General features: G+C 34.6%; 1 protein-coding gene across 1 annotated transcript in view; it reads right to left on the bottom strand.

Moving 5' to 3' along the window:
* Positions 1 to 1,744: 1,744 nt before the first annotated feature.
* The window catches only part of DNAH12 (dynein axonemal heavy chain 12), a 77,694-nt gene continuing 53,647 nt past the window's right edge, over positions 1,745 to 25,791 (bottom strand). Inside the window, exons 51-73 of the mRNA XM_064518927.1 lie at positions 24,261 to 24,401; positions 23,884 to 24,125; positions 23,373 to 23,520; positions 22,275 to 22,420; positions 20,790 to 21,004; positions 19,598 to 19,790; positions 18,576 to 18,768; positions 17,479 to 17,651; positions 16,798 to 16,938; positions 15,606 to 15,764; positions 14,260 to 14,404; positions 13,213 to 13,363; positions 12,632 to 12,885; positions 11,945 to 12,085; positions 10,908 to 11,045; positions 9,747 to 9,980; positions 9,137 to 9,325; positions 8,534 to 8,637; positions 6,638 to 6,842; positions 6,304 to 6,441; positions 5,754 to 5,845; positions 3,417 to 3,484; positions 1,745 to 2,238 (exon numbers count right to left, since the gene is read on the bottom strand). Of these exons, the coding sequence (XP_064374997.1) occupies positions 2,048 to 2,238; positions 3,417 to 3,484; positions 5,754 to 5,845; positions 6,304 to 6,441; positions 6,638 to 6,842; positions 8,534 to 8,637; positions 9,137 to 9,325; positions 9,747 to 9,980; positions 10,908 to 11,045; positions 11,945 to 12,085; positions 12,632 to 12,885; positions 13,213 to 13,363; positions 14,260 to 14,404; positions 15,606 to 15,764; positions 16,798 to 16,938; positions 17,479 to 17,651; positions 18,576 to 18,768; positions 19,598 to 19,790; positions 20,790 to 21,004; positions 22,275 to 22,420; positions 23,373 to 23,520; positions 23,884 to 24,125; positions 24,261 to 24,401 (3,801 nt within the window). The 3' untranslated portion in view covers positions 1,745 to 2,047. The remainder of the gene's footprint in view (positions 2,239 to 3,416; positions 3,485 to 5,753; positions 5,846 to 6,303; positions 6,442 to 6,637; positions 6,843 to 8,533; positions 8,638 to 9,136; positions 9,326 to 9,746; positions 9,981 to 10,907; positions 11,046 to 11,944; positions 12,086 to 12,631; positions 12,886 to 13,212; positions 13,364 to 14,259; positions 14,405 to 15,605; positions 15,765 to 16,797; positions 16,939 to 17,478; positions 17,652 to 18,575; positions 18,769 to 19,597; positions 19,791 to 20,789; positions 21,005 to 22,274; positions 22,421 to 23,372; positions 23,521 to 23,883; positions 24,126 to 24,260; positions 24,402 to 25,791) is intronic.

The following is a 25,791-nucleotide window of genomic DNA, read 5'->3' on the forward strand; positions in this document are numbered from 1 at the left end:
TATTCAGCTGCATATTATTATAGATTAAAATCAAAGATATTGTTAGAATCAAACCACTTGTCCATTTTTACCTCATCAAAACTTCCATTTCTGTCTTTCAAGAGAGTTGGTCTGAAAGAAAACAAAACAAAACCACCACCCGAAACAGGGCAAAATAAAATTAAATGAATAAAAAAAAGTAAAAAAGAATAAATAAATCAGCAAAATGAACAAGCACAAAAAAACACAAGAAGCTGTCACAACACTTAGTTTGGTATAATTCTAGACAAGTCTTAAAGCTGAGCAGCAGTAATTCATAAAATACTTGCATCATTTAATTTGCTACCTGATCCACCCAATGTAAAGTTGCATTGCCTTGCTCTTGCACTTATAGCAAAAGAGAAATATATTAAGAAAGTACATGAACAAATAACTGTTAGAATTTGATTAGATAGTATATAAACATCTTAAATCTGGATTTTTTTTTGTAAGAAGATTACTAATTTCCCTAAGAATTAAGAAAATGTATAGTTTTTCCTCACCTTCTGAAGGAGGGAAGACCTCACACTTTGATGAAGTGATTATTAAGTTGAAAGTGATATTTTCAGGATTGAAAGTGATCTCAGCAGAGCCTATGTCCATTAATAGCTCACTATAAATACCCGATCATAAGATACTCTGGGACTTTCTCCATGTTTCTTTCATACAGGTTAGTTATGTTTGATAATCTGACCTGACAAATGGTGTCAGCAAAAGAAAGAATTAAAAGTTCAGTTTCTTGGTAAAATACTCCAGTTGAAATATTTGGAAAGAGAATTTAAGATCTATAAGTAGTAGCAATTACATTAATGGCAAGAAAATTCATTAGTGCTTTCGTAAGAGAATAAAGAAGCCATCTTTAGTAGCTTGCTTAAAGAATAAGGCCATGTATAAAGAAAACAGTAAAAGCAAATATAGACAAGCAATCAAGAGAAGAGCCTGATTTAAAGAAAAATACAATATGACTTACTTGTTGTCTAACTACAGTTTTCATATTAATATAAATAGAAAAGCAAACAACAAATAAACATACAGACTTTATACAGGGCAAAACACAGTTTCAGAAAGAAAAAAAGACTTGTGCTTAAAACTCTTCTAGGTGTAAAGCACAATAAGCAGGGAAATGAGGACATATGTGCCTAATTATAATGGTGAAGGTAGGATGGAGTGAGACTTTCACATGTTTTAACTCCTTTCGTAGCAGCCTGTATTAATTTACTCCTAGCTTATTTTGTGAAGGGGTCTTTACAAATCAACGATGGCTGGTCTGCCTGGAAGGTGGAAATGGTTCTTTGATAGAGGATATCTAAGGAGAACGTTTGAGTAAGTTTTTGGTTTTCTTAAAAAGCAGAGAATCAGTGAAGGAACTGAAACTGGACTGCCTCTGTGGAGCAACAGGGAAACAGACAAGATTTTATGGCAAGTTGCCATAAGGGAGATTTTGATCATTTCTTCATGGAAACTATTCGGGGGGGGACTTACAAAATCTGTATAGCAAAGTAAATCCTGAAAAGATGAATATTCTGAGCAAACAAGGCACTTGGAAGTACTTTCTAGAGATAGTTAAACAATTGCTCAAGACGTTCACTGTTGCTTTGACAAACTACAGGCTATATATGAAAAATCCCCAAACTTACTACTTATCTGCTTTCCACTCACATGATTCAGGACTGCAATTCTTCAAAAACTGATTAATTGTAATGTTCCTCACAGAGAATGCAGACAATTCTCATTTTCCATTAAGATATATTTTGTGATACTCAAGTAATACATAAAATTGATGTTTACACATTAATAATGTTACAAAAGGCTAAAGTCCTAGTTGTATCTTTTATACATTGTAGAGGTGCTAATCTTGGGGCAAATAATTGGGGAAAGGCAAAATATTGGAGATCAGAAAACATTTCCATGCCTTTTTTTAATATAAAAAGCATATCAGGATGCTTCTTTGACACAGTACGCTACAATTCCTCTGTAAGGGAATGAAAAGAAAGGCATCTTGTGAAGTCTGTATCTGAACTGTCCAAAGTCAGTCATCCAGCTGGCAGAGCAATGCAACACCTCGCTTGATCCAGTGCTGGACTGGTTTATCCGTGTTAAGAGTTAAGGCTATAACAAAGTTAGTAGAATGTCCAGTAGTAGATAAGACTCCTTTACGCTCGCTTGTCTTGTAGAGTGGGCAAATATATGCATTAGACTTCGTTATGTCTGATTTTGCAGCTTTGAAAGAAAACAAAAAATGTATTATTTACTGCAGATACTTTAAATGATAGGAACTTAATCTACACACAGATATTAAGTATTTACAGTAACATCCTTAAAGCTAAATAAAAATGAAGAATTGTTTTGTGTGTAACCTAATGAAATTACTTTTTTTTTTTAACCTAACAACCTACATTTAAATAAGCTAACAAACTTAAAGAGAGTAATTAAACTACAACTTTTTTCCAGGACTCGATGCCAATTTGTGATTCTATCAGCTTCATAATCATTCAGAGACATACTCAAACCTGAATAGTTATATAATTAAAGTGTTTTGCTTTAACATAAGGCTTATAGTTTATACACTAGCTATTAACAGGTCCATGGGAATTCTGATTGAGCAGCCACAGAACCTAACTACAAGTCACCCGAGAGGCAAGGACACAACTCCACAGGAAAACTTCATGAGCCTAGACTGTTCACATGCAACTTGCAAAGTTTTAAATCATGCATGTATGAAAACAAATTCATCCAGTGTCACCAGAAGGCACAGGCAGAAAAAGCGAAAGCCTTGTAGGACTACTTATTAGTTAGTTACATATAAGTTGCAACAGTTACAGTAGGGAGTCCTGCTTAAAAGATTAAATAAAAATCAGGGATTTACCGCTCCTGATCAAAAAAACAATGATTATGGAAAATATTTTACTGGTACCATAGGCAAGTAGCAGCAACAAAAAATAACCTAAGCAAACCTTGTTAAATCATGTGAGGTAAAACACGGAGTCTCTGTAAATTAATTCAAAATTCTCAATTTAAGCAGAGTGAGGAATTCAAACGCCATGTGCTCCCCCTGCCAAAATTAACTTTTGTTTGAGAAACAGACTGGGAAGCAACTAAACTTACTTAAAAAATGTTTGTCTAACTAGTCCTTTTGTCAAATGTGTAACTATAAACTTCTGCAGAGAGAGAGGAATAGACCTACTGCTCAGATTAAGAACTGCATCAATAGAGATTAAGTACTAAGTCCAACTAGCAAACATAATTTTTAATGTAAAAGTCAAAAGTCAGGTACAAGTGAATTCTGTGCACTTTTGGGTACTTTTGTGAGGGGCAGGAGGCCTGGTCTTCTGTAACAGTGGAATTCATTGTTGAAATTTCTTGTTGAATAGCACACACTTCAGAGCAATTTTACTTACTTGGTTTTATCCAGATGATTGGCATGACATCAAAGAGCAATTTGGGATACTGTTCAGCTAACATTCCTCTGGTGAGAGAAAGCAACAAAGCAGTTATTTTTGGCTTGGTGTTAAATCAAGCCAAGAAAAAAAAAAGAATGGATTTAAAGGTAAACAAATGTTTTTTCTTCATTTTTTCATAAATGAAAGAGTATTTCATTTTGTATGAAATTACTTCTGTCTAGCAATATAATATTTCCTTGAGGTACTTTTAAGAAAAGCAAAGGAAGCAAGGGACTACAGTCACAAAAGTACTAGGCTAGGAAAAATCTTCCATCCAACAGTGGATTTGAATTTGTGGTTCCAGCATATGAGTGGTTAACCACAAGAACAGGATCATTCTGAGGGAGATCTCAACTTTGTATAAAATCATTGTATGATCAGGAGAGCCAGTAAGAATGACACTGTCATTCACTGGATAAAACATTCACATAGGGGAAGAAAAGGGGAGGAGATTTCACTCTTGATCCAATCAATGTTAACTTAATTTTAAAAAGTAGATTAGCATCAATCAGAAAGGCTTAAAGCCCCAGGCACCAGAACACTCCCCAGTCACTTGGTGGTGAAAAGGGATCTCCTACCCCAAACAGGCAGAAGATGCAAGTTCAAACATGGGAGGGAACAAACTATGCGGCCCACACACTGTCCTTGAATGAAGGGGGCTACTGCTGTACCTCCTTTCTACATGGAAAATTTTTTCTTCTAGCCTAAACTAATAGATGAACTTAATACAAATTCACAGATAATTCCAGCACATTCAGAAGTTTATTTTTAAGCAAGTGTATCATTAATTTAATGCTTTTCTGGCTGCATTTTATATTTCAGAAATAGAATATATTTTCCATTTTTTACATTAATTATTAGGGAAGAAGGTGCACAGAAGAGGAGAAGGAGGTGAGTAGAGAAAGACGTGTGGAAAAGAAACGGAGGGAGAGGAAAAAAAAAAAAGAAAGAGAGTGTCAGAAGAATGCCAAGTGATGAAAGAAACACATAAGGTGATGACTCTCTTTAAGAGGTAAAAATTTCCTCTCCCTTTTTCAAAAGGTCCAGTAACAAGCACAAGACTTTAAAAACACTGCTTGTTATTCCAAAGCTTAAATAAGCTTTTGTAGTATTAGCCAAACTGTGTTCTGACCATACAGTATCTGTTTCTTTAAACTTCTTGGGGAAAAAAATGCAGCCTCTTTTTTGTGGGAGGAAAAGGGAGGGAAGAGGGCTAAACAAATTGCCATAATAATTGCATTATAATGAAAACAAAACCCACTCTAGAATTCAATTTTGGTGCAAATGGCTGAAGGAAAGGTTATTATATATCCAACTGTATCCCTGAAACTTGGCAAATTCATTACTCTCAGTTGACAAAGTTGTGCACAAAACCATATATCAGACAAAAATCACTCTGGGCAAGGAAACAAAGGAAATTAACCCCTTGCAAAACCTATCTATTGCCCCACGTTTGTCAGTTCTAGCTGCTCTGCTTACTAATTTTGTTTGCATCACTAGAAAAAAAAATTTATCTCAGAAAATTTGACCTTGCTATTCCCCTCTGCCCCCCATGATATTCACCATTCACTTTAAGGTGCCTAGATCTTAGCCATTAATCAATGATAGATACCTTAAAAACAGTGAAGAATGGTTGAACAAACAGCTAAAACACTACAAATCAAATCTTGACTTTGTCCTGTGTGACCCAAGGGTAATTTGCATGAGTGCTGTCCATACAGAATAAATACTAGAGAATGGCCTGGCTGGCTATATGCCAGACCTCCATAGCTACTTAATAGCTAGGACAGAGACCTGCTCACAAATCAAAACCTTATCTAAAATTCCATTACATATTTAAAAAATTTTAATGAAATTTTAAATATTAGAAAATGTAAGTTTTCAAAGAAAACATTAACTTTTTGAATAAAAATGGTTCTAGAAAAAACCTGCTCTAAAAGTCAAGTCTCTTCAAGATAACTCAGACTGGACACCAAACAATTTAACATTCCAGAATTACTGGTTACTTTAAAAACATGTTGGAGTTTCTGCTTGAAACCCTTCTGTGGCTCATGCTGTCAGACACTTTTGTGAGTTTCATTCTAGTGCAGGTTAGCATATGCCAGCATTTGCAGCACAATAACTCTTAAAAGATTCACTGCTTTATTTTCTTATCTTTAGCCCCCGGGCAGAAGGAAAACATTCTGAAGGTGTTATTGAAAGAATATGAAAAGTAAGGCTAAAATGTTCAAACAAATCTTGCATGAGCACTTAAGAAACCTTTTAAGAACTGTAGTAAAATACTTTAGTACTGACTGGGTTCTGTCCCAGCGAGCTCCATCTAAAAACAATCCATGGATATAAACACCATCTTCTGGTGCAGTATCAGAGGTATCCTGAGGTATAACCTACAAGAAATAGTAAATGCTGCATGTTATTAAGCTTTCATAGCTGTTTGCTTTTTGAAGTATCATGACAATAGCCAATCTTCAGAAGATCATTCCAAAACGAGAATAAAGTAGTAACGAATTCTTTTCAGCACTACTTTTATACAAAACTGCTAAGATAGCAGCTTTCCGTGGGTTCGTTAGTTACCTTTATTGTAGGTTATAAAACAAGACTTTAACGACACAAACAAACAGTTACTATATAAGCTGTTTTTCTGAGGCCCAATGATAAGTCTTTCAATGTATCTCTTTTACAGATACTATTTAACATGCCTACCCTACCAAAGAATTAAATGCATGTCTTCAAATTGCAGTGAGTTAGTTGCAAGATGAACTTTCCAGTCAGAATCAACTTCTTCCATCTCACTGCAGTATCAGGGCCCAGATTAATAAAATATACATTTATAATATAGTTATACCTGAAATTCATATCCCAGAAGGTCAATAGGGATTGTGTACTTCCTAGCATAGTTTTGCAAAGCTCCAGTTAAAAAAGCCTGAGTAAAATAGAATCCTGAGAGCCAAAAAACCGTGGGCTTCCCTAATTCATACCAATCCTGGAAAGAGGAAAATGACATTTTCGGTAATCAAAACAGAGACAACTCACATATTCTTGTCATTTTCTACATAACTGTATTCAGAAAATCTAGAAACACCTATCATTGCTTTTCCAAATACTTTTTTAACATAAAGAAGAGCAAATGATATAAAAAAGTAGATTAAGAGCCAGTGGCACTGGCTCTTGCACATTACCTGTAAAAATTTCAGCCTTGCTAGAAAGTCTAGGATATAGCTGCCTAATGGTTTTAGGCTTGGGTACGAACGTTTAGCCCAATTCTCAGGAACTTTTCCAACAAGCAGACTGCCACAGAGAGCCTCCAGTTCAGAATCCATAACAACCAATCCTTTAATGGCTTTCTTCAGATTACTTAATGTGATACGGATAGTTCGTATTAAACTAGAGTTAAAAAAAAAAATATATATATATATATACACACACACACACACAAAAAAAAAGAAAAAAAACAAACAGAATTCTCACAAGCTTTGAATGATTTGTAAAACACAACATCCTCACTGGAAAAAAAAAAAGGATTATGGAACTTGTATAGACGGTTTCTATATAACTGCACAACTAGCCACATTTATAAAGTTACGGGTTTGTGCTCATATGGTCATATTCTGGCATGCATATTTTTCCCAGCCAAGCTAGTCGTACTTAGAAAGTATGATATGGGAGGGAAGGGGTGTGCGTGTGTTCTTTAAGATGGCTCAAGTTGAGCACGGGAAACTGTGGAGTTCTGATCTATACTCCAAAAAAACTGCTACTGACTTCTTTTGCAACCAGAAATTGAAGTTCTGTATCCCTTTTTTTCCCTATCCTGCTTTCCAAATACTAAGTCATCTGTGAGGCTTGACTCCTTATGATTTGTAAGGCAGCAAACCAGAACACTAGACTAAGTACACACTGGAGGACAGTTTTGTATCTGAATTTTGCAGGTGGCTTGACTCTTCATTTTGGGAAAACAAATTCCAGATTCGGAGCTCCGAAATTTGGGGAAATGTCATGTTTAAATACAGTGCTCACACAGATACGCAGAACTGTGCAGTTCACACCTATTTCTTATCATTTTTTGGAAAAGCAATATTGTGAGTGTTGAGAGTGCTTATGAGGAGATAACTGCAATAACATCCATGTACCATTTATTTCTGATTACAAAAAAACTACTTTTGCATAACTTTTTTAAGACTGGGAACAGTCTAATATATTCTTTTGTTAACTCTGTGATATACTCTATCCTGTTTAGTAACAACGTAAACTCAGAACTCCAAATGTATGCACAGCATACTAGATGGAAGAAAAAGTTTTAGATTACAAGAGAGGAGAAAGTTGAAGTCAGAGACAAAGGAAAACTTGAAGAGAAAATGAAGTGGCAGAGGGGAAGAGACAAACAGAGAAGAAGGAAGGCAGAGAAAAATATGGAATAAAGAATGGAGGAGCAAAGATAGGAAAAAATTAGGAAATCAAGAAAGAGAGAGTGTGGGACCCAAAGAGAAAAATAAAAGCAATTAGAGGTTTGTAATCCCAGGAAAAATATTGTGAAAGGAAATCACAGGAAGAAAAGAGGTTTCAGGAAAGGGGAAAAAAGGGAAAAATTTAAAGCAGAAGCCTGTCAGACAGTACAGAAATATTTCCAAGTGTCAAGGAAAAGAACTTCATTGGCCGTAACTGTACATGTATTACAGCTTCTACCACCTTGATCCTGCAGGTCCGAAATATGAAGGAAGAAAATAAAATATAATTGAGGAAAAAGAAGGTGAAAGAGAAAAAGAAGAAAGTCAAAAAAGAAAACAAGCAAAAAGAAGCTTAGACTAACTTCTTCTATTACATGTTTTTCTCTCACAGTTCATTTCGCTATCAGATCATTTTTCCTGAAATCCATCCTACATTTTGCCTTTCGAAAAGGGAAAGCTGGTGCTAGAATCGCAGGCATCACTGCAGACAATTAGAGTGGAATGAAATAAACTAAAATATTTCCCAGAACAATTTACAATGCATGGGTCGTGGAAAAAGGCCTTCTGTAAGTGGAATGATTATGGGTACATTCAATAATAATAATAATAATAATAAATAAAAAACTCTCTTACTTGTTAAATCTCTCCATTTCTTGCACCAGCACAGTGTTCATACTTTCTTCATATCTCACAGGGTATTTAATTAGGCAACCTTCAATATCAAAATCATTTGGAAGCTGTAAATGACAACATATTTGGAAATCATTCCATGCATCATAATACATTTATACTACATTAAAAGTAAGCAGATGCAAAAAGCTGCCGAGTAATACATACCAATAAACCTTCTGATGAGTATCTCATCAATACAGTATTTAGTATTTTAATCCAAATCCAAGTGACCGTTATTTTAAAATCCACCTAGAATTTTTCATGTCATATAAAATTATAAACGCATTTCAATTTTCATTAATTGTAACACTGTTCATATGAATCAACTGTTCTTCCAAGTTCTGTTTGTTCTGTTTTCCCTCTCTGTCTCCTGATTGTTAGCTATTTAGCAAAACTTCATTCATGTGGCCTGCCACAGCCAGAGAGTTCTTACTTTCATGCTGCACTGAAGTCCTCCCAGTAGATTTTTCCCCCAATATGAAGTAAATTTTACAGTGAAGACTCAGGTTAAAGAATTTCTGCTTTATGAAAAGATAAGTTTGAGTCATTTGTACACTACAATACCTTGCTGAGAATATCATCCGCAATTTCATAAAGAGTGCTGTCACCACCTCCAGAAGAACCTCCCTGAGTGCCTCCTCCTTGTGTTAAAAGCAAAGATTCAAAGAGGATCTTTGTTTGCTGAAGGTCTTTTGAAATATCAACATTTTCATGCAAACCAAATATCTCTGGTTGCTGACTAAAGGGAAGATTCTAGGGCAAAATACAATAAATATCTGCATTAAATAAAACAGCACACTAAAAATCAGATCCAAAGCTTTAAGAAACTGAGGAAAAAATTACCATTGACTTCAGTTGAAGATGGATAAGGACTTTACAGTGTATTCGCAGACAGTATTGCTGGCTACAGAGCTGTGAACTCATACATAGAAAGCCATTTCTGAGGAATTCTTTATTATCTATGCTAGGTCCTTCTATCTACTTACCAATTCCCTCTCCCTCCCAGAAACATATGCTGGATCAGGACAAGCCAATATAGGATGTTAGGCAAGAAGCTAGGCACCCAATTAAAAGTGCTGCAAAACTATCATTTTTAATGCAGAGAAGCCTGAGAATTGTTTTCTTAGTATATCATCATTATAACAGTTCAAAACTTTTTTGCTGTTTTTTTTACCTTAATAAATTCAATGTAGTCCTCATACGTGCCTTTTGGTGGAGCATAGTAGTTGCCACTGGGAGAAAAAGTGTAACGAGGATTTTCAACTATATCTGGATTATAAAAGTCATCCAGCATTGTCAGTAGTAAACGTCTGTCCCAGTCATCCGTCACTCGACCTCCATAGTTACATTCACCAGTAAGGTAAGATACAGCTTCAAATGGAACATGGCTATACTCATTTATGAATAGCTGAAATAGAAAAAATGAGTAACTCTAGAGACTTGAAGGATCTGCAGAGTAACAGTGTGACCTACAGAGTAAACAGATAGGAGCTGTAATGCATGCACAATTGCAGTTTATGGAGTTTTCCTCCCTCAAGAGTTGTAAATTCCAATTTTGAAATCTGTTTTCAGACAAAATTACTGTTTAAAATTACCAGAAGTTAGTAGCGAAGATCTCTAATAAGTACTAAAATTAACAAATCATTCAAGTCATTCTTGAATTATTTACAACTGGATAGCTTCTTCAGCCTAAACTTTCCAGGACACTTCTCTTTCTTGTGCCAAGAAATATGTGTTTCATAGAAATTTCCTTCTAATCTTCAGAATCTTCTGATCCCTTTCATTGACTGCTTGTTAACTTTTCCAACAGCTCAACCTCAGCCTCTGCAATTCACAGTTTTAGCTCTTCTGACTTTGGTCTATCACACTAGGGCCTGCAGAAGACTGAAGGTCAAGTAGCGCACACCATTTAGCTTTAAGGCAAGAGAATAGTCTTGGGCTTGTTTAATTAGCAGGATGAATGTAAACAAAATTCCTTTTACTAACCAAAAGAGCCACCCTAGTAAGTGATTGTCACTTCCATACTGCTACTTGTAGAACAATGAGCTTTTTCATACAATTTTAACTCTATTACAGTCAGTTCTGTAAGTTTGTATGCATCTAGATCTTATGAAGAACAACTTATTTCATTTTTCTTTTCTTTTTTTTAATATTTATAACATGATTGGCATTCCTTGACTTTGTGACTGAACTGAAGTCATAGAAACTTGCTTAAAATTCTGTGAATATTTGATGTAACCTAAGTGTATTGCTAGCTTTTGACTATCAGTCTGTTTCCCTGGGGTGGGAACCAAAGTTTGTAAGATCAGTGCTGAAGGCAGCAGATGATTTTTACCTGCAACTGTCTAACGCTGATTCGCAAGTCTGATTCATTAAATCCATAGGGTATATTCCAACCAAGAGGTCCAAATTTTCTTCTCTCCTGAACAACAGCATGGAAAAAGCAAACTCCAAAGAGCAGTTTCTCCCATACCTTTGAAAAAACAAAACAGGAAAGTATCATTAACTGGCCCATATGCTTGTGCTATTCCGTAACTTACAAAGAGAACAACACCATTTGATTACCATTCCATACCATTTTGGGGTACAAACGCATGCAACTATTAGGTATGCAGTGATTATTTGACTTGTGAACAAATACGCACATATTTGCCACGTACAGAAGCACTCTTAGCAGGATTCTCAAGTATGATTTTATAAGATTTGTCTCTTCTTCCATATTCAAATAGTATGTGATATTTAAGATATATAGATGTAACTAGATAACTATATGAAATATTGATGTATTGTTAAATATTATAAGGCCTGAGATGCAACTACTTACAGCTATGTGGAATGATTACAATGCTTAAAACTGTGAATAATCCCACTGGATTTCCACTTCCTTCACAGGTAATGATTAGCTAAAGGGTTCCTTGCTTATGAGCAAGAGGTATGGGCATTGCAGTACCAGTCCCTGATAGTGAGAAAAGATCTTCTCTGCTTGTGGCTTATATTTATTGAAAACTTTCAAAAGTTTAGTTTTGGCTTCAGGTGTGCTCCTGTTTGAAATGGCGTGAAGGCTGTGTTCTGCCCCTCAGTTCTCCAAGTTTGACAGGTATGCCCGATTAACGAGTGCTAGGGGTTTATGTACGTTATGCAGTGAGTGTGAGGCTTTCTCATTTCACGTGACTTAAACAAAGCCCGAGAGATAATTTTAACTATTACCACATGAAATTACCTGGCAGAGTCATTCTCTACTAACCATTTTTATGACTGCAAAACTTAAACTCATGACTATAGTAAACACTTTAAATTATAACATTCACTGGACAGAAATCAGTACATCTGTGAAGAAACATGCATAAAACTGTCAAAAGATGAACAAATTACCAGCTCCTTTTCAGGGCACCCACAGAAGAACGCAGGATCAGAAATAGGATCAGAAAGAAATGACTGAAGTAGGTTTAACCGGAGACCAGTCGGAGGTTCATTTGTCATCTTTACTCCATTCTGCAGAATGGTTACTGGAAACTAGACATAATAAATAGCACAACTGCATTCAGAAAGTGTGGAAGAACTGATATTGTTATAACAATATCCTGCTAAATATTTGTTATATTAACAATTATATTTAAGAAATCACATTTTAAACACATCAACAGCTTTTAAAAAATATTCAAGGCCATCAAGAAAGTAAAACCTTCCTATAAAATGTAAATGTATTTGTATTTTAAAATATTTTCTTGACATTCAACACCTAAATAAAACGTACACGGCTAAATTAATTTCTTGAACTTATATGGAATAAAGCTTATGGATGGCATCAATTCCATGATTGCATGTGCTGGAAAAACGCAGTTCCATTCACCGATGTCAAAATACTAAAGAGAAATTTTGGTACAGTTATGCTTACAATTATTTTTAAGGTCTCTTCTTGATTAAGTTACCTCCTCACCAGACTCTAAGCATTTTAGAGAAGTTCTGTATTATCAATTCATTCACGGATATGAAAACTTGGGTCAAAAGTTTATTGTCTTTTTCTTTCCATAGAATACAGATATTTGGTAATACATGTACCTTTGGTGAAGGGTAACTAGTAAGCCAAAGCCTGAAAAACGGATGGCAGTTTTCACTGCTAAACTCTTCACATATTTTCTCTAGCATTGGCATCCAGGAGACAGCTAAATGACAATTCTGTAAACAAACCCAGGTTCCTTCTTCCATTCCTTCTTGAATCATTTTTGTAGCTATGGGTCCTTGTCCTTGTCCCAGTGAGATAGACTGAAACTTATTTCCAACCATCTTTTTGTCATTTGCAAATTTCAGGAGGCCTTGAATAGAAGATATAGTATTTTAGCATTTCTTTGTTAAAATCAAGTTGTATCTCAGGAAAAAAAAAAGGGGATTTTTTTTATTACTATTTTACTAAAATCCACATACAAGACGATAAAGCTTTGATGTACAATGTAAAACTTATTCAGTTTAAAAAACTGTTACCATTTTATTCTGCAACACAAAATTTTATCAGTCTGATAGGGCTGCATTCAAATTCTACTTGCACAAGTGCAAAATCATCCCCATTGTGTATGCAAGGGGGAATTCAGGTCCCTAATCTGAAAAGCTATGCTGGGCCTTTTCTTCTTTCTGTTTATACTTACTGGACATGGGATCTGCTCCTGGAGATAGCACAAATATTAATGGGATTGTAGAATTTGAATCTAAGTAACTTTTTGTTAGATCGAATGGTGGTGGCTCTACAAATTTCTTCCCCAGCTTATCGGTTACAAATGTTGTTATAGCTGGACCAATCTGGTAAAAAAAGTAAATACAAACCAGTAACATAAAATTAAACATAGCTGCATATTTCATAGCATCTTTAACATATACTGTACTCCAAATCACTTCAATTCCTGAGCAGTATGTCTAGAGATACCCGTCTGCTTTGCACACATTTGAGAGTAGTGTTGCTGAATACTTCAGAAGCAAAGGTTTCGAGCATGACTTTCGTCTTAAAAAAATATATTTTTTATATATATATATACACACACACACACATCAAATTAAATACCTCACATGAACAACACTAAATGACATAGCCAGGAAGGATAATTACTGAACTGCAAGACTTTAATGCAGTCTTCAGCTAATGTGCAGGTCCATATTTCTCCTTGGAATTAATTTAAAAGTAATTACACTAATGAGCAATATGTACTTTTAATCCTAGCACTGGCTGTCCATAACATACAATATAATCTGTTGGCTGCACCAAAGGCCGAATGTTTTAAAAGTTCTCTTTGGCTGTTCAAATGAACGCATTTGATCTCTCTTTGCCTTGTAACCCTTAGTAGGAAAGCACATGGTACTGGATACTGGCTACTCTAGCTAATATATTATAATTATATATAATTATATATAATAATATATAATCATTGGTATGGGAGGTGCTCCAAAGAACAGAATAAACATGAATGAGCACTGGAAGAAAACCAGAAAGATGAGTATACTCTGCAAGACACATTAAATCACATCGGACACAGGATCTCAGCTGATGCCTGTGGTGTTTGAACTGCTCTGTGGAAAATAAAAATATAATTTATTTTCTAAATAAAACGTTCTGAAGAACAATTAGTTATTTTAACAGCTATATCAAAGCATGCTACAAGATATGGAACGGTCTACAAACACAGGGTAACATATCATTTTACCTTGTCTGGTCTTAAGCACCGAAGGATTATCATCTTTTGTAATTCATTTAATGTATTACTGAATTGTTTTGGTAATGGAAAGCTTTGTGGCTCTTTGCTGTCATAGATTTTTTGCCACTCGCCTGTATTTTCAGAGACATGACTCCTAGAGGAGAAAACACTGGCAATTACTGTAAATGCCTGGATTCCAGTTTTTCATGTTTTCCAAAAAAGTCAATTTAGTTGTAATGTCCTACACAATGCTGCCAGTACAATCCATTCCACATCTACATTAGCGAATAATCCTACAGTTGCATCATTTTTTACAGAAGCTTCTCTGTGCTGAAGAGGGAGAATCTTTTCCCACTGTGCTGGTGCAGACACATACAGCTTCACCTGAATTGTTGTGACTTGACAATAAGCTCTGCCTACTCCAGCAGCCAGCTCTGCTTGGACCTTGGAAGCTTCATAGATCTAGGGTGGGGTGTGAATTTTCTGCTCCTTATATTTTGGAAAAACTCCATTCGCCGACTGAAGAATTAAGAGGAAATTCAACCAAGGAAAAATCTTGTATTACTTTCCTTCATGCAACATTCGCAGTATATGTTCCTCTGAGATAGGACATCTCTTGGACTAGTAACTCTAGATCATCATCTACGTCACTACCAAAACTATAATGGGGGAGAAACTCAAAATAGTCAAATAAAAATTTCTTCCATCAGAGCAGTGTTTGTTCTGCTAATCACATTTCCACAATCAGACCCAAATCCTCCAAATACTTTCGGCTCTGTCAGTTATTTATGTAGAAGATATGTATTGCCACCCTGTCTCCAGAACTTAGGGTAAAATCTTACTGATACCCAGGGCAAAATTCTCCTGATTTCAGGAGATTAGACTTCACCAGAAGAATTCCTCCTCCAGAGCTGTGATGGAATTTTGCTATATATACCACCCTCCTTGGCCTCCATTGCTCCCCTTTAATACACTGTTTCTCTACCATGGAGGTATTCTCAAAGAAAAGTACGCAGCCTATTCCAGAAAATAAATAGATAAATAAATATATATTTTTTTCTTTTTAAATATATATAAAATTTGAGGTACTCAGTGCCTGGATTAATTTAGGAAAATAGTTTCATTAAATAATATTTAGTCAGCTTAAGCTTTGACTTATTTAAGTGGAGCATGCCTAGAATATGATGAAAACAGGAACTTGTTTCTAAAAATGAGATGCAATTTTATTATTGGAAATATCAATACTGTGGTGGTATTCTGATTTTGAAAATGTATAGGAAATATTTCTTCCAGCATATTATGCATACTTTAGTCAAAAAAAATTATGGCTATTTCATAACAACATTTTACTATACCTCAGTCCTTTAAAAGCTGGGATTTCAGCTGCACGACATAATTCATCCCAACTCTTATCTGGCAGCCAAGAGGGATCTGGGTTCTTGTATTTATTCTTGAGACCCACACCCCCAGTTAGCAAGAACATAAACTCTTGACGTTCTATTTCATTCTTAGCCCTAAATTAAAAAAAAAAAAGACAGATAATATCCACTTAATGAGATCTATTTTACATAATATAAAGAGTTGTTTTAAATGAATTATATTTCACTGCCATTTAATAATACTTCCACTGCAGTAACAGCTGAGATCAGATCTCAGTATTCTATGCAATCAAGAAACTGCATAGTAAAAGATCAGTGATTAAGAATAAAGAATTTTAAAAGGTAAATTGTATGCATCTGATTTTAAGTGTTATTATTCCTGATTCTTAAAGGCTTTATAGAAAAGATGGGTTCTGGGCCTTAGAAATAGTAGCCTTACAAACTGGCTCAAGAAGGATGGTTCATATACAGATACGTACACATCATAACTAAGTACTAAAAACATGCACATTATGGTTGTGATCATATAGTTCTGAACTCATCTTTCCTCTCACAATGTAGACACACAAAATTAAAAAAAAAAAACAAACACAAAAATCAGGAAAAGGAAACTGAAAAAACAGTAGGAGAGAGAAGACAACAACTGATATCTCATAAGGTATACAAAAGGACAAAAGAGAAAAAGAGGAGGAGAAAAAAAAGAAAAACAAAGACAAAGGCCCAGAAGTTGCTGAGATGGCATATCATTGTCTTAGATTTCTTAAAAAAAAAAAAACAAAACCAAAAAAAACCAAAAAACCAACCACTTAAATAACAGCAACTGTCCTTAACGTAAGGCTGCTGTGTAGCATTATCCAGTCCCTTTAAAGAGATTCATGAAGATGCAAAAGAACTTTTCCCTTTCTCCTTGTATCAGTGACAAAGCCATTGATTTAAATAAGCATAGAAACATTCTCTTTATAATGTGCACAAAGGCTGTAGTAGCATCACATGCACCCACATATTTTTTCACTTGTAAATATTATCAGTGTTAACAAGAAAAAAAACATTCACAACCTTACTCCAAAGGCAAACCAACACAAGAACACGTTCTTTCATCAATATTTTTTTCCAAGATAAGAAAATCACTGGTTTCCATTATTAAGTGACTTCAGAAAAATGAGCTTACATTAGAAGATTACAGCATAGTAAAAAGGAAAAGAGCAGCTTGTCCTTTTCAAACAGTGATCGACACACATTGCAATACAAATTGTATGTAAAGTGGTCATTTAGGTATCGAAGGCGCTTCTCCAAAATTTTGGATTTGTTACTAAAAAGGAAAAAAAAAAATGGAGAAACTGAGACTTTATATTGAGTGACACAGGGAAATAAGTTAAGAAATCTAAATCTTTTTAAGTTTCTGAAGGAAAAATATTAGGATTTAGATACCCATTTCCACAAAATTTCAATTATACTCAATGCTTTAAAGCTCTTTTGAAAGTCCCAAGCAAAATGATGAAGCAGACTTAATCTGCAATCGTTAGGAGGCAGCACTCCTAGCGTTCATAATGGAGCCTAGTTCAGAACCAGACTTTAAGCTTTCTAAAATTAACATTCTTAAATACATTAAAAAAAACAACCAAGCAACCTCTAGTGCATGTTTACAGTTCATTATTCGCTGAAAGTGAAGAGAGTATTTCTTTTATTAAGAAGTTGTATTTTGTTTCCAAAGTTCGCATTTAAAGAGAGCTGAGAGATAAGCACTTTAAAAAAACAGCAACAAAAAAAACCAAATCAAAAAGCCCAAGGAAATTGTTCAGAAAAAAAGTATGAAAAACACCTTATTTTACATCAGAAATACTGCATTTACCTATCATGAATAGAGTTGATGAAGAGGTTGACAAACCAGCTAAGGGAGTACTGGTACATGGGATCAATGTTTGCCAGGTCTGCAATACTGAAGAACAGCACTGATGAATGCTTTGCAATAGGTCGATAGCCTTCTCGAGATTCAGCTATTTTCAGTTCCGTTTTCTCTGCAATCTAAATATCAATAATAGTTTCAGGATAGTTTATTTTAAAGAAAAGTTTTCCATATTTTCTTTGTACAAAAAATATTACTATTTGATAACATTATTAAAATACTTTTACACAGCACAATCACAGTAGGTTAGGCCTACATTAATAAAAGGAGCACTGGACCTTAATGAAGTACCGTCTAATCTATTTATTTACACTGGAGGATGCAACAGTCAAAACAAAGAAAAAAGGAGGAAGAACAGTTTTGATGCATCATTTAGCATCATCTATCTTAGCCTCTGCAATATTTAGAAATACATGTAATTTCAAAATGCTTATGTATTTATGCTCTAGTTATTCTACTATGAATTAGCTTTATACAAAACAGAACATTTTGAATATAAAAAGGCTTTTCAAACCTACCATTAGACACAGTCTGAGATTACATTTGACAGACATTAACAAGTAGCAGAAAGGACAACATCAGACTAAAAAAATCACTAATATTTGATTTAAGTCTACAGTAATTAAAAAAATCTTTATTCTCTCATCAATGATACTTAGCTCTCATTGACTTTAGATGGTATTTTGTACATTAAGCATAACAAAAGACTTTGGGCTTGCAAGCCTATATTAGTCAGGCAGATTACTGTCGTCTCCCTGAATATTATTTTCGTTGGTTTTAAAAATTAGACTCTTCCTTCATCTTAATGTTATCTTCACTTCAGAATTTATTACTTTTCACTCAGTTCTTATAGATAGACATTCTTTAAAATGTATGTTAAAGATGAAATAAACTATCAGGAGAGTTTCCAGAAAGGTCTAAATTGTATTTCTCTTCACATTTCACAAACAGAATTTCCTCTTTGTGCTTTGTCCTTCAGCTAGCCACAAATTTTACCATTTAATTTCTACATATTGTTAAGGAGAAAGTCTAATGCTCCTTACCTGCTGTTTTTTTGTGATTTCATTAGCCATTATTTTAGCAGAATCTAAGACCATGATAGCAGTCTCGTCTTCCAGAATATTCCCTTCAGATGACTGTAAGGTTTCTAAAATTCTTCTCTCAATTTCTTTTAGATGCTTTTTATTGGCTGCAGATTGAAGGATGAGAGAATTTCTTTCCTCTTCTAATTCTGGTCTAATAAAGAAAAAAACACAACACATACAAGAGAAACAGTCTACCCTCATATTCCACTGAGTGTAAAGGAAGCCCAGGAAGATGAGTCCCTCTTCCTGCAAGTAATATTTGTGAATACTCTATTCCGCTTAAATGGGTTGTTACTATTCAGCATACACTTAGATCCCTGAGTATAGATTTCTTTGCACAACTTCAGTTCAGTATTTGGAAATGATGACCTAAACTTTAAGATGCTAGTGTATCACAAATGTCAGTGCATCTTAGTTTTCTTTTATTTCATTATGTGATACACCGAATAAGCTTACTGCTGGAAACACTTTTTAGCAAACAGAATTTAGCACAATTGCATACAACACAGGAACTACTTCACTGCACCTCTATGAAGGTTCAAGTAGGACCTATGATTGACTTTTTTCTTCATAGGAAATTAAAACTAAATTCTTATAATTCTGCATGCATGTCTGGCAACTCAGTCAAATCAGAAAATTGCAATAATTATTTAAACTTTGAATAATATTAGGATAGTTTTCTAACATTCAGGGACTGTTACAGGAGAAAATTGCCAGGGAAAAAACTCTGACAGAACATCAGCTATTTTAATGCAACGTGTGCATGCTTTTAAACATAACACGACGTGTTTCACTTTTACTTAAGTACCAGCAAGTTCTTTAGATACGACAGCTAGAAAACCAACATTTTTAATGCTGTCACTGAGCAACACTTAGAACAAGTACCATTCACTCTGCTTTACAATAAATTCATCTCTCATTTACTTGCAATGATACCAGAAAATATTTTAAAAGGCTATTTGCCATAAACAGAGACTTACCTCTCCTTTGCTACAACAATACCCAGCAATTGGTCTTCAAGTCCCTCTGGTGTTATCATAAAATTGAGTAAAGAAACTTTTGTAGCCAGTTCCGGCATATAATGTGGATTTCTCAATTTTGTGGTAATAAAAAATTTGAAATCACTGGAATACTCAATAATGCTCTCACCAAGCCTGATACAATCCATGCCTCCTGAAGTTAAGATGAGAAATATTAAGGAAAATTTTGTCTACTTCAGTTGCTTACAGAAACATTTTACTTTTCTGATTAATTAGAAGCAAAATCGTTGTCAATAACTCCTGTCAAATTTCCTGAAAAACTTTTAAAAAACCAAAAAAACAAAAAAACCCCCAAAACTGATACATTGTAGAATTCTTACAGACTTCAGTGAGGCCACATTTTACTTTTCGGAAATGTGAATAATTGAGACAATACAACTTCTATCATGCTTTCAGTGTGCTTACACGATACTGGAGAAGGTAACAGAGAGCTGTGGAATTATTCTCAAGTATCATTCTTATAGACTGCTCCTTCCTATGGAAAATTGCATTAATTAAAAAAAGGGAGGGGGGGATTTTTTCCCTTGAATTTCCTCTCTGAAACAGAAAACTAACAAAAAAATTTTTAAGCTTTTCTCAATCCTTTTTTTTTTTAATATGAACATGACAACCAGAAAAGATGAACTATTTAAGAAGGAATGAAAATATATTTGTGTATCTTCACACTTTTTTCTGTCTTTTTCCAAAAGAAAAAGAAAAGCTGAAAATCAAATTCATAGCTAATTTCAGAGAAGCACAAAAAATTGTGCCTTAAGCAAAATGCCTTGAGAGCTTTTCTTGATTTGTGCAAAATTCAGCACAGTAAATATTAGTACTATGCTAAAATACTTAAAAATGGGACAAGCAAAATATATTTAATTTAATTAAGAAGTTTACCTTGCAGAGTCAAGTGTTATTGTTTAGTCTCTTATAGTGATGTGGCAAAGGTTTTCACTAAAATCTCTATCATATGAAATTAGTAAGCATTATTAAAAAATAAAATAAAACTTAAGGCTGTTGTGAAATTACCTTCCTCTAATCATGGGCAGCAGTAAATCAGAAAGTAGGAAGAAGAATATCGGACAATACCATACACTATCAGATGAACATTAATGTAATCTGCTTCCTGGGTTGAAAAGTAATTTCAATGTACCTTGTTTAAAAGTCTGTTTAAGTAGCAGAGGTTCAAGTGATGGGTCTAGTTCTTCTCCAACATTTTCTAGCAGAAGTGGAGTTCCAAACTGTATGCAGTTCTCCAGGGTTCTCATATAATCTGTATCAGTGACCTTGATAACCTTCAGGTGGTTTTCTTTCTCAAAATTCTTGATCCATTTATTTGCTTGACCTTGAGGATCAATCATTAATGGCCTAGAACATACAAGACAGTCTTCTCAGTGCTTACAGGAGTTTTTCAAAATTTTAAACTATTTAAAACTATTTCCAGGTCAAGCTGTCAAGCCAAAAAGTGACATAACTTTGATTCCATTATTTTAAGATATAAGCAACAAACCGATGCTGAAGTGATTCACCATAATTTGAAAACTAGTATCAAAATAGTTTGAGGAGTTGAAAAAAAAGTTTGCAACTTTTTTTCATGAAGTACGTCAGAATGAAGAATTCTACTTAATATCTTTTTCTGTACCTTCACTGGAATTCCCAGTATTTAGAAATTCAGATAAAAGGTTTTTTTAATATATTTTTGCACTAAAAAAAATAGTTGCAATTGAAGTCTGAGAGGTTAGGATGTTAGCTGGTGTAAAGCTGGAACTGTCAGTGGGGGGTGAGGTGACATTATTGTAATTTTATTCAACAGATTTTGTTCCCATTTGCAGTTGCTAATTTGGTCCATAAATATATGTTTTAATAAAAGTCAGGCAGGAAGGACATCAAATCTGCTAAATTCGCCTCTAACTGCATCCTTCAGAGAACTGAGTAACTTACTAAAAATGGAATTATGTACCGTAATCTCAATGTAATCTGAATCTAATAGTTAAGAGCAACTCTTGAGAGAATGTGAACATTACTGGAAAGTTTTATAATCTGATAGTCCTACTGAGTGCAGATCATTGGCAGACAGCTATCTCAAGCTTCACATGATATAACAGACATCATCATCAGCTTCAGTTGGAATTAAAAAAATTGTTAAAGGTCTTAGAACAATCTTATATAGATATGAATTTCACACACAGTAAATAACTCTAAACATAAAAATGTCATCTGATAGCCTTGTAACAGTATGAAATAGCCTGAAGTGGTCTGTAGCATCTGGAACCTGAAATGTATATAACCTGAATCTCATCACAAAACATACAAAACATAATGAATTCTGTACAGTTCTAAAACTAATTCTTCTAAGTGCTTTAGTAGCCAGTAATATGACATCCAGGTACAATATTAAAAAAAAAGAAAAAAAGAAAAAAAAGAAAACTAAAAGTAACTTTCCAAGGGCTTTGTGTCCTTTCCCGAAAGCAAAGCTTTCAGCAACTACATACCTAAATCTATCAAGTGTTACTGCCTTCTTAAATTTCACAGGCTTCTATTTCTGCTTTCAGTTACATTGTCTCTAGATATTTAGCCTGTGAGGTCTTTTTTAAGTGAAATCTCTTTCAGATTAGAAAAATTAAACTTTGTTACCTACCAACGCCTCGAATTGTCAACAATAACCCCGTTGTCTACAGAGAATACGTCAGTTGGTAAACCAGCAATATTCCAAGCTCTTATTTTTATTGGGTCACCAAGCGTGTTACTCAAAGAGAAATTCTCAGAACAAGGAATATTTTTCTCCTGCAAAAAAGAAGAAAAACCCATTAACCTTTATTCCATGTTTCTTAATATCTTTTATTAAATTCCACTTCAATCCAATGTGATAGCATGCATTTCCTTTTAACAGTTTGGGTTAGGACCAAGTATAAGAAAAAAAATCTGAAAAATAAAATCGTAGTTTGCATATTTAAACATCTCTCCCCAATGAATACTTTCCCTTGCTCTCCAAATTTTATGGGAGCTGTCTCTAACTTTTTGTATGTTCTAAATGTGTGTTTCCTTTTCATTATATAATTCACATCTTGCATAATCTTAAAAAAAAAAAAAAAAAAAAACACTCACAAACAGTTGGAAACTGTATAATCACCATACTTTCCGTTAACTCAATACAGTATTCCAATATTGATTTGTCATTGCTGGTCTGTCACTGCTTAATGTGACAATCACAATCAGTGATGTGATTCACAAATCACTGATTTGTGAATTATGGTGTTAGGGTAACTACAATGGAATGTCCCTTTGCATAATCAAATATTTAATTGACTGAGTACTAGTAATACAAACATGTCAGTACACAGTACTATAGAATTTTCCACATTATGCATAACTACATTTTATTCTATGAAGTTAATTCTTTCATTAAAAGGCAAAACAGAGAAAATTCTGTGATTTTACTTAAGTAATAATCAGGCTTCACAAAGTCAATGTCGTGCTCTCATTTCTGATATGCTACTAAGTCTGGAGTAAATTCACCGATTCAATGAAATTCAGATTTACAGAATATTACATCAGCACAATTTATCTCACTGATCTTAAATGAGCTTTACTAGGCTAATACTAATAAACAATGAGGCAGTTTAGGTTTTGGCCCACATTACAAGGCCTTTTGCAGATCGCTGTGGAAAAAACAAACAAACAGACAAACTCCCCCAAACCCAAACACAACTATCTAAATCTAAGATAACCTTCTAACCTTGCACAGCTTGCTCCAGTCTTTGGTACATTCTTGTCGAAAGCCAGCAGTAAAAGCTCCCAGATACGCTATCACACCAGCTGATATCAGAACATCTCCTGTCAAATTATCGTAAGTGTTTTGAAGATCATTTGCAGCATTATTCCATCTACGACAAGCAGAAGATAAAGAATAAAACAGTGCTAAAATCTCCACACTTACAGCATTAACAGCATATATCAACCATTTTTGTTGTTCTTTAAATAATAGTTTCATGGAGAGAATAATAACACCATGTTTATGTATTCTGTTCTCATCTTGAAGACATTCTCTACAATTTTCTCAATCCTCCTGCCCGTATTTTTACATTATAGATAATCAGATAATTTGGAACCTTTCGGAGGTCGACACTATTACAGTCCTCAGTATTACAGTGCTCAGACAGAAACACAGCATTAAAGGCTCAGAGAACTGAAGTTTAAACTCTAGCTCTACAATGGATGCAATAAGAAATTTGAGCTTTTTGTCTGACCTTGACTTCTCTCCACCAAGACCTCCAATCAACTTCTCTGCTCGTTCTAGCTTTTTAGCACACAGATCAACTTGGAATTCTAAACGAGCCTTTTCTTCAGTTTTCTCAATAAAAGTTTGTTCCAAAGCAGCCAAATGATTTTCCACTGCTGCAAGTTCATCTCTCTTCCGATTCAAATGGGCCAGTGTCTCCGCTAAGGACTGCTGTGCCTCTCTTAAACGGGCTTTCTTTGGTGCAACCACCTATTCAATTACAACCAATACACAAATGTGTAAAGCATATTTCTACATATTTATTATTTAACACAGTGCTTAGGGTGAATAAAACAAGCAAAGGAAAGCTTTTATAGCACTGAGGGACTAGGAGCAAAAACACACCTTTGAAACCCTGTCATACACCTCCATTGCCATAATCCATTTACATAAGCCCTCCGCTGCTGAGGATGCTTTAGCCACCTTCGGTGGATCAAACTCAGGATTAGTCAGGTATTCAGCCCGAATCTTCTGCATGACAGCTGCCTGGATAACAAAATCATTATAGTTCAAAGCTTTTATATAGCAAAGGCTTGCTGCTGACACTTTAACTTACACTGATTGCCCTTTCTCTACACACTGAACCACTGAAATAGTAAAGAACTACTCAGTAGTAACTGTGGCAGAATCCACTTCTCACATGTTTCTTTTGCTTTTCCTATCACTGTTTGTAGTCTTTCCTGTTTTTCTAATCCTATTTATTTTTATCCTTTAATTAAGCATTTGGTACATGTCTTACAAGTGGCAGCTGCCTAGGTGCCAAGAGCATGACAGTCATTTGGAAGCCTTAATTTACACTATCCCCTGTTGCAAAACACGCTATTTTTCTTTTCTGTTTCCCCCTCAAGATAGAACTGTTGGATATTATTATAGAAAAGGTATTTTACTACAGTAAGACAAGATCTGAATGAATTACACTGCTTGTGCCTACTTTTCAGGACCAGTTTTATAAAAGGCAAAATATATTCAATTTCCGCTGCATTTGGCAAATTGCAAGAATCATGTACTTAGTAAGATCTTTGGGAGAGAAGATCATATTTGAAAGCTATGTTAAGCACTACACTTCTGCGTGTAAAGTACATCATCTAGCATACTTAACAAAATATTATCCATTTTGTCAGCATTCATTCAATCAAAATAATACCATTACAAATACAGCCATTAGTAAGAGCACCAATGTGGCTAGTCATTTAAAAATTGAATAAAGTTTATAATGCCAAAATAACTGATTTAGAAAACTTTGCACAAATAAGACAGTGCAGAAGGGCTGGACAGGGATTATACGTTCACTGTCTCTGCCAAAAAAAAAAAAAAAAATAGAGTACATGAAATGATGACTAAGAGGACCCAGGTTCAGAGAAAACAAAGGGAGATAGATCTTTGCACAACTCAGTAGACTTCTGAAATGCTTAGTCAAAAGATGCTGTGGCTACTGAAAGTTTACATGGTCTTAAGGGAACCAGAGTTACAGAAAAGAAATGCACTGAAAACTAATAAATATATAGAAACTCTCTCTAGCTTAAGAAACCTTCATTTAAATTGGAAGAGACTGGCAAAATATTTGGAGAAAGATCATTTATGCTTATGATGTTCCTACTCTTTTTCCAAGGCACCTGCTTATGGCCATTTTGGACACAGGATACTGGGCAAGATAGACCTTTACTCTTACAGAGTTTTTTTTGTGTGTTACTTTTATGTTCTGATGAGATACTACCTATCAGTTCCGAAGCTGGATACATTCGTGCACAGAAGGACTTTTCATTCAAACACAAGGCAAGCAGTATAGAGGCCTCAAAAATTCCCAAAGGGGATTCTAAAACCTTCTGAAACGCTACTTACAAGGATCACCCTGAGGAAGTTTGATTCATTTGTCATG

Source organism: Dromaius novaehollandiae, chromosome 12 (assembly GCF_036370855.1).
Source record: "Dromaius novaehollandiae isolate bDroNov1 chromosome 12, bDroNov1.hap1, whole genome shotgun sequence".
Taxonomy (NCBI): domain Eukaryota; kingdom Metazoa; phylum Chordata; class Aves; order Casuariiformes; family Dromaiidae; genus Dromaius; species Dromaius novaehollandiae.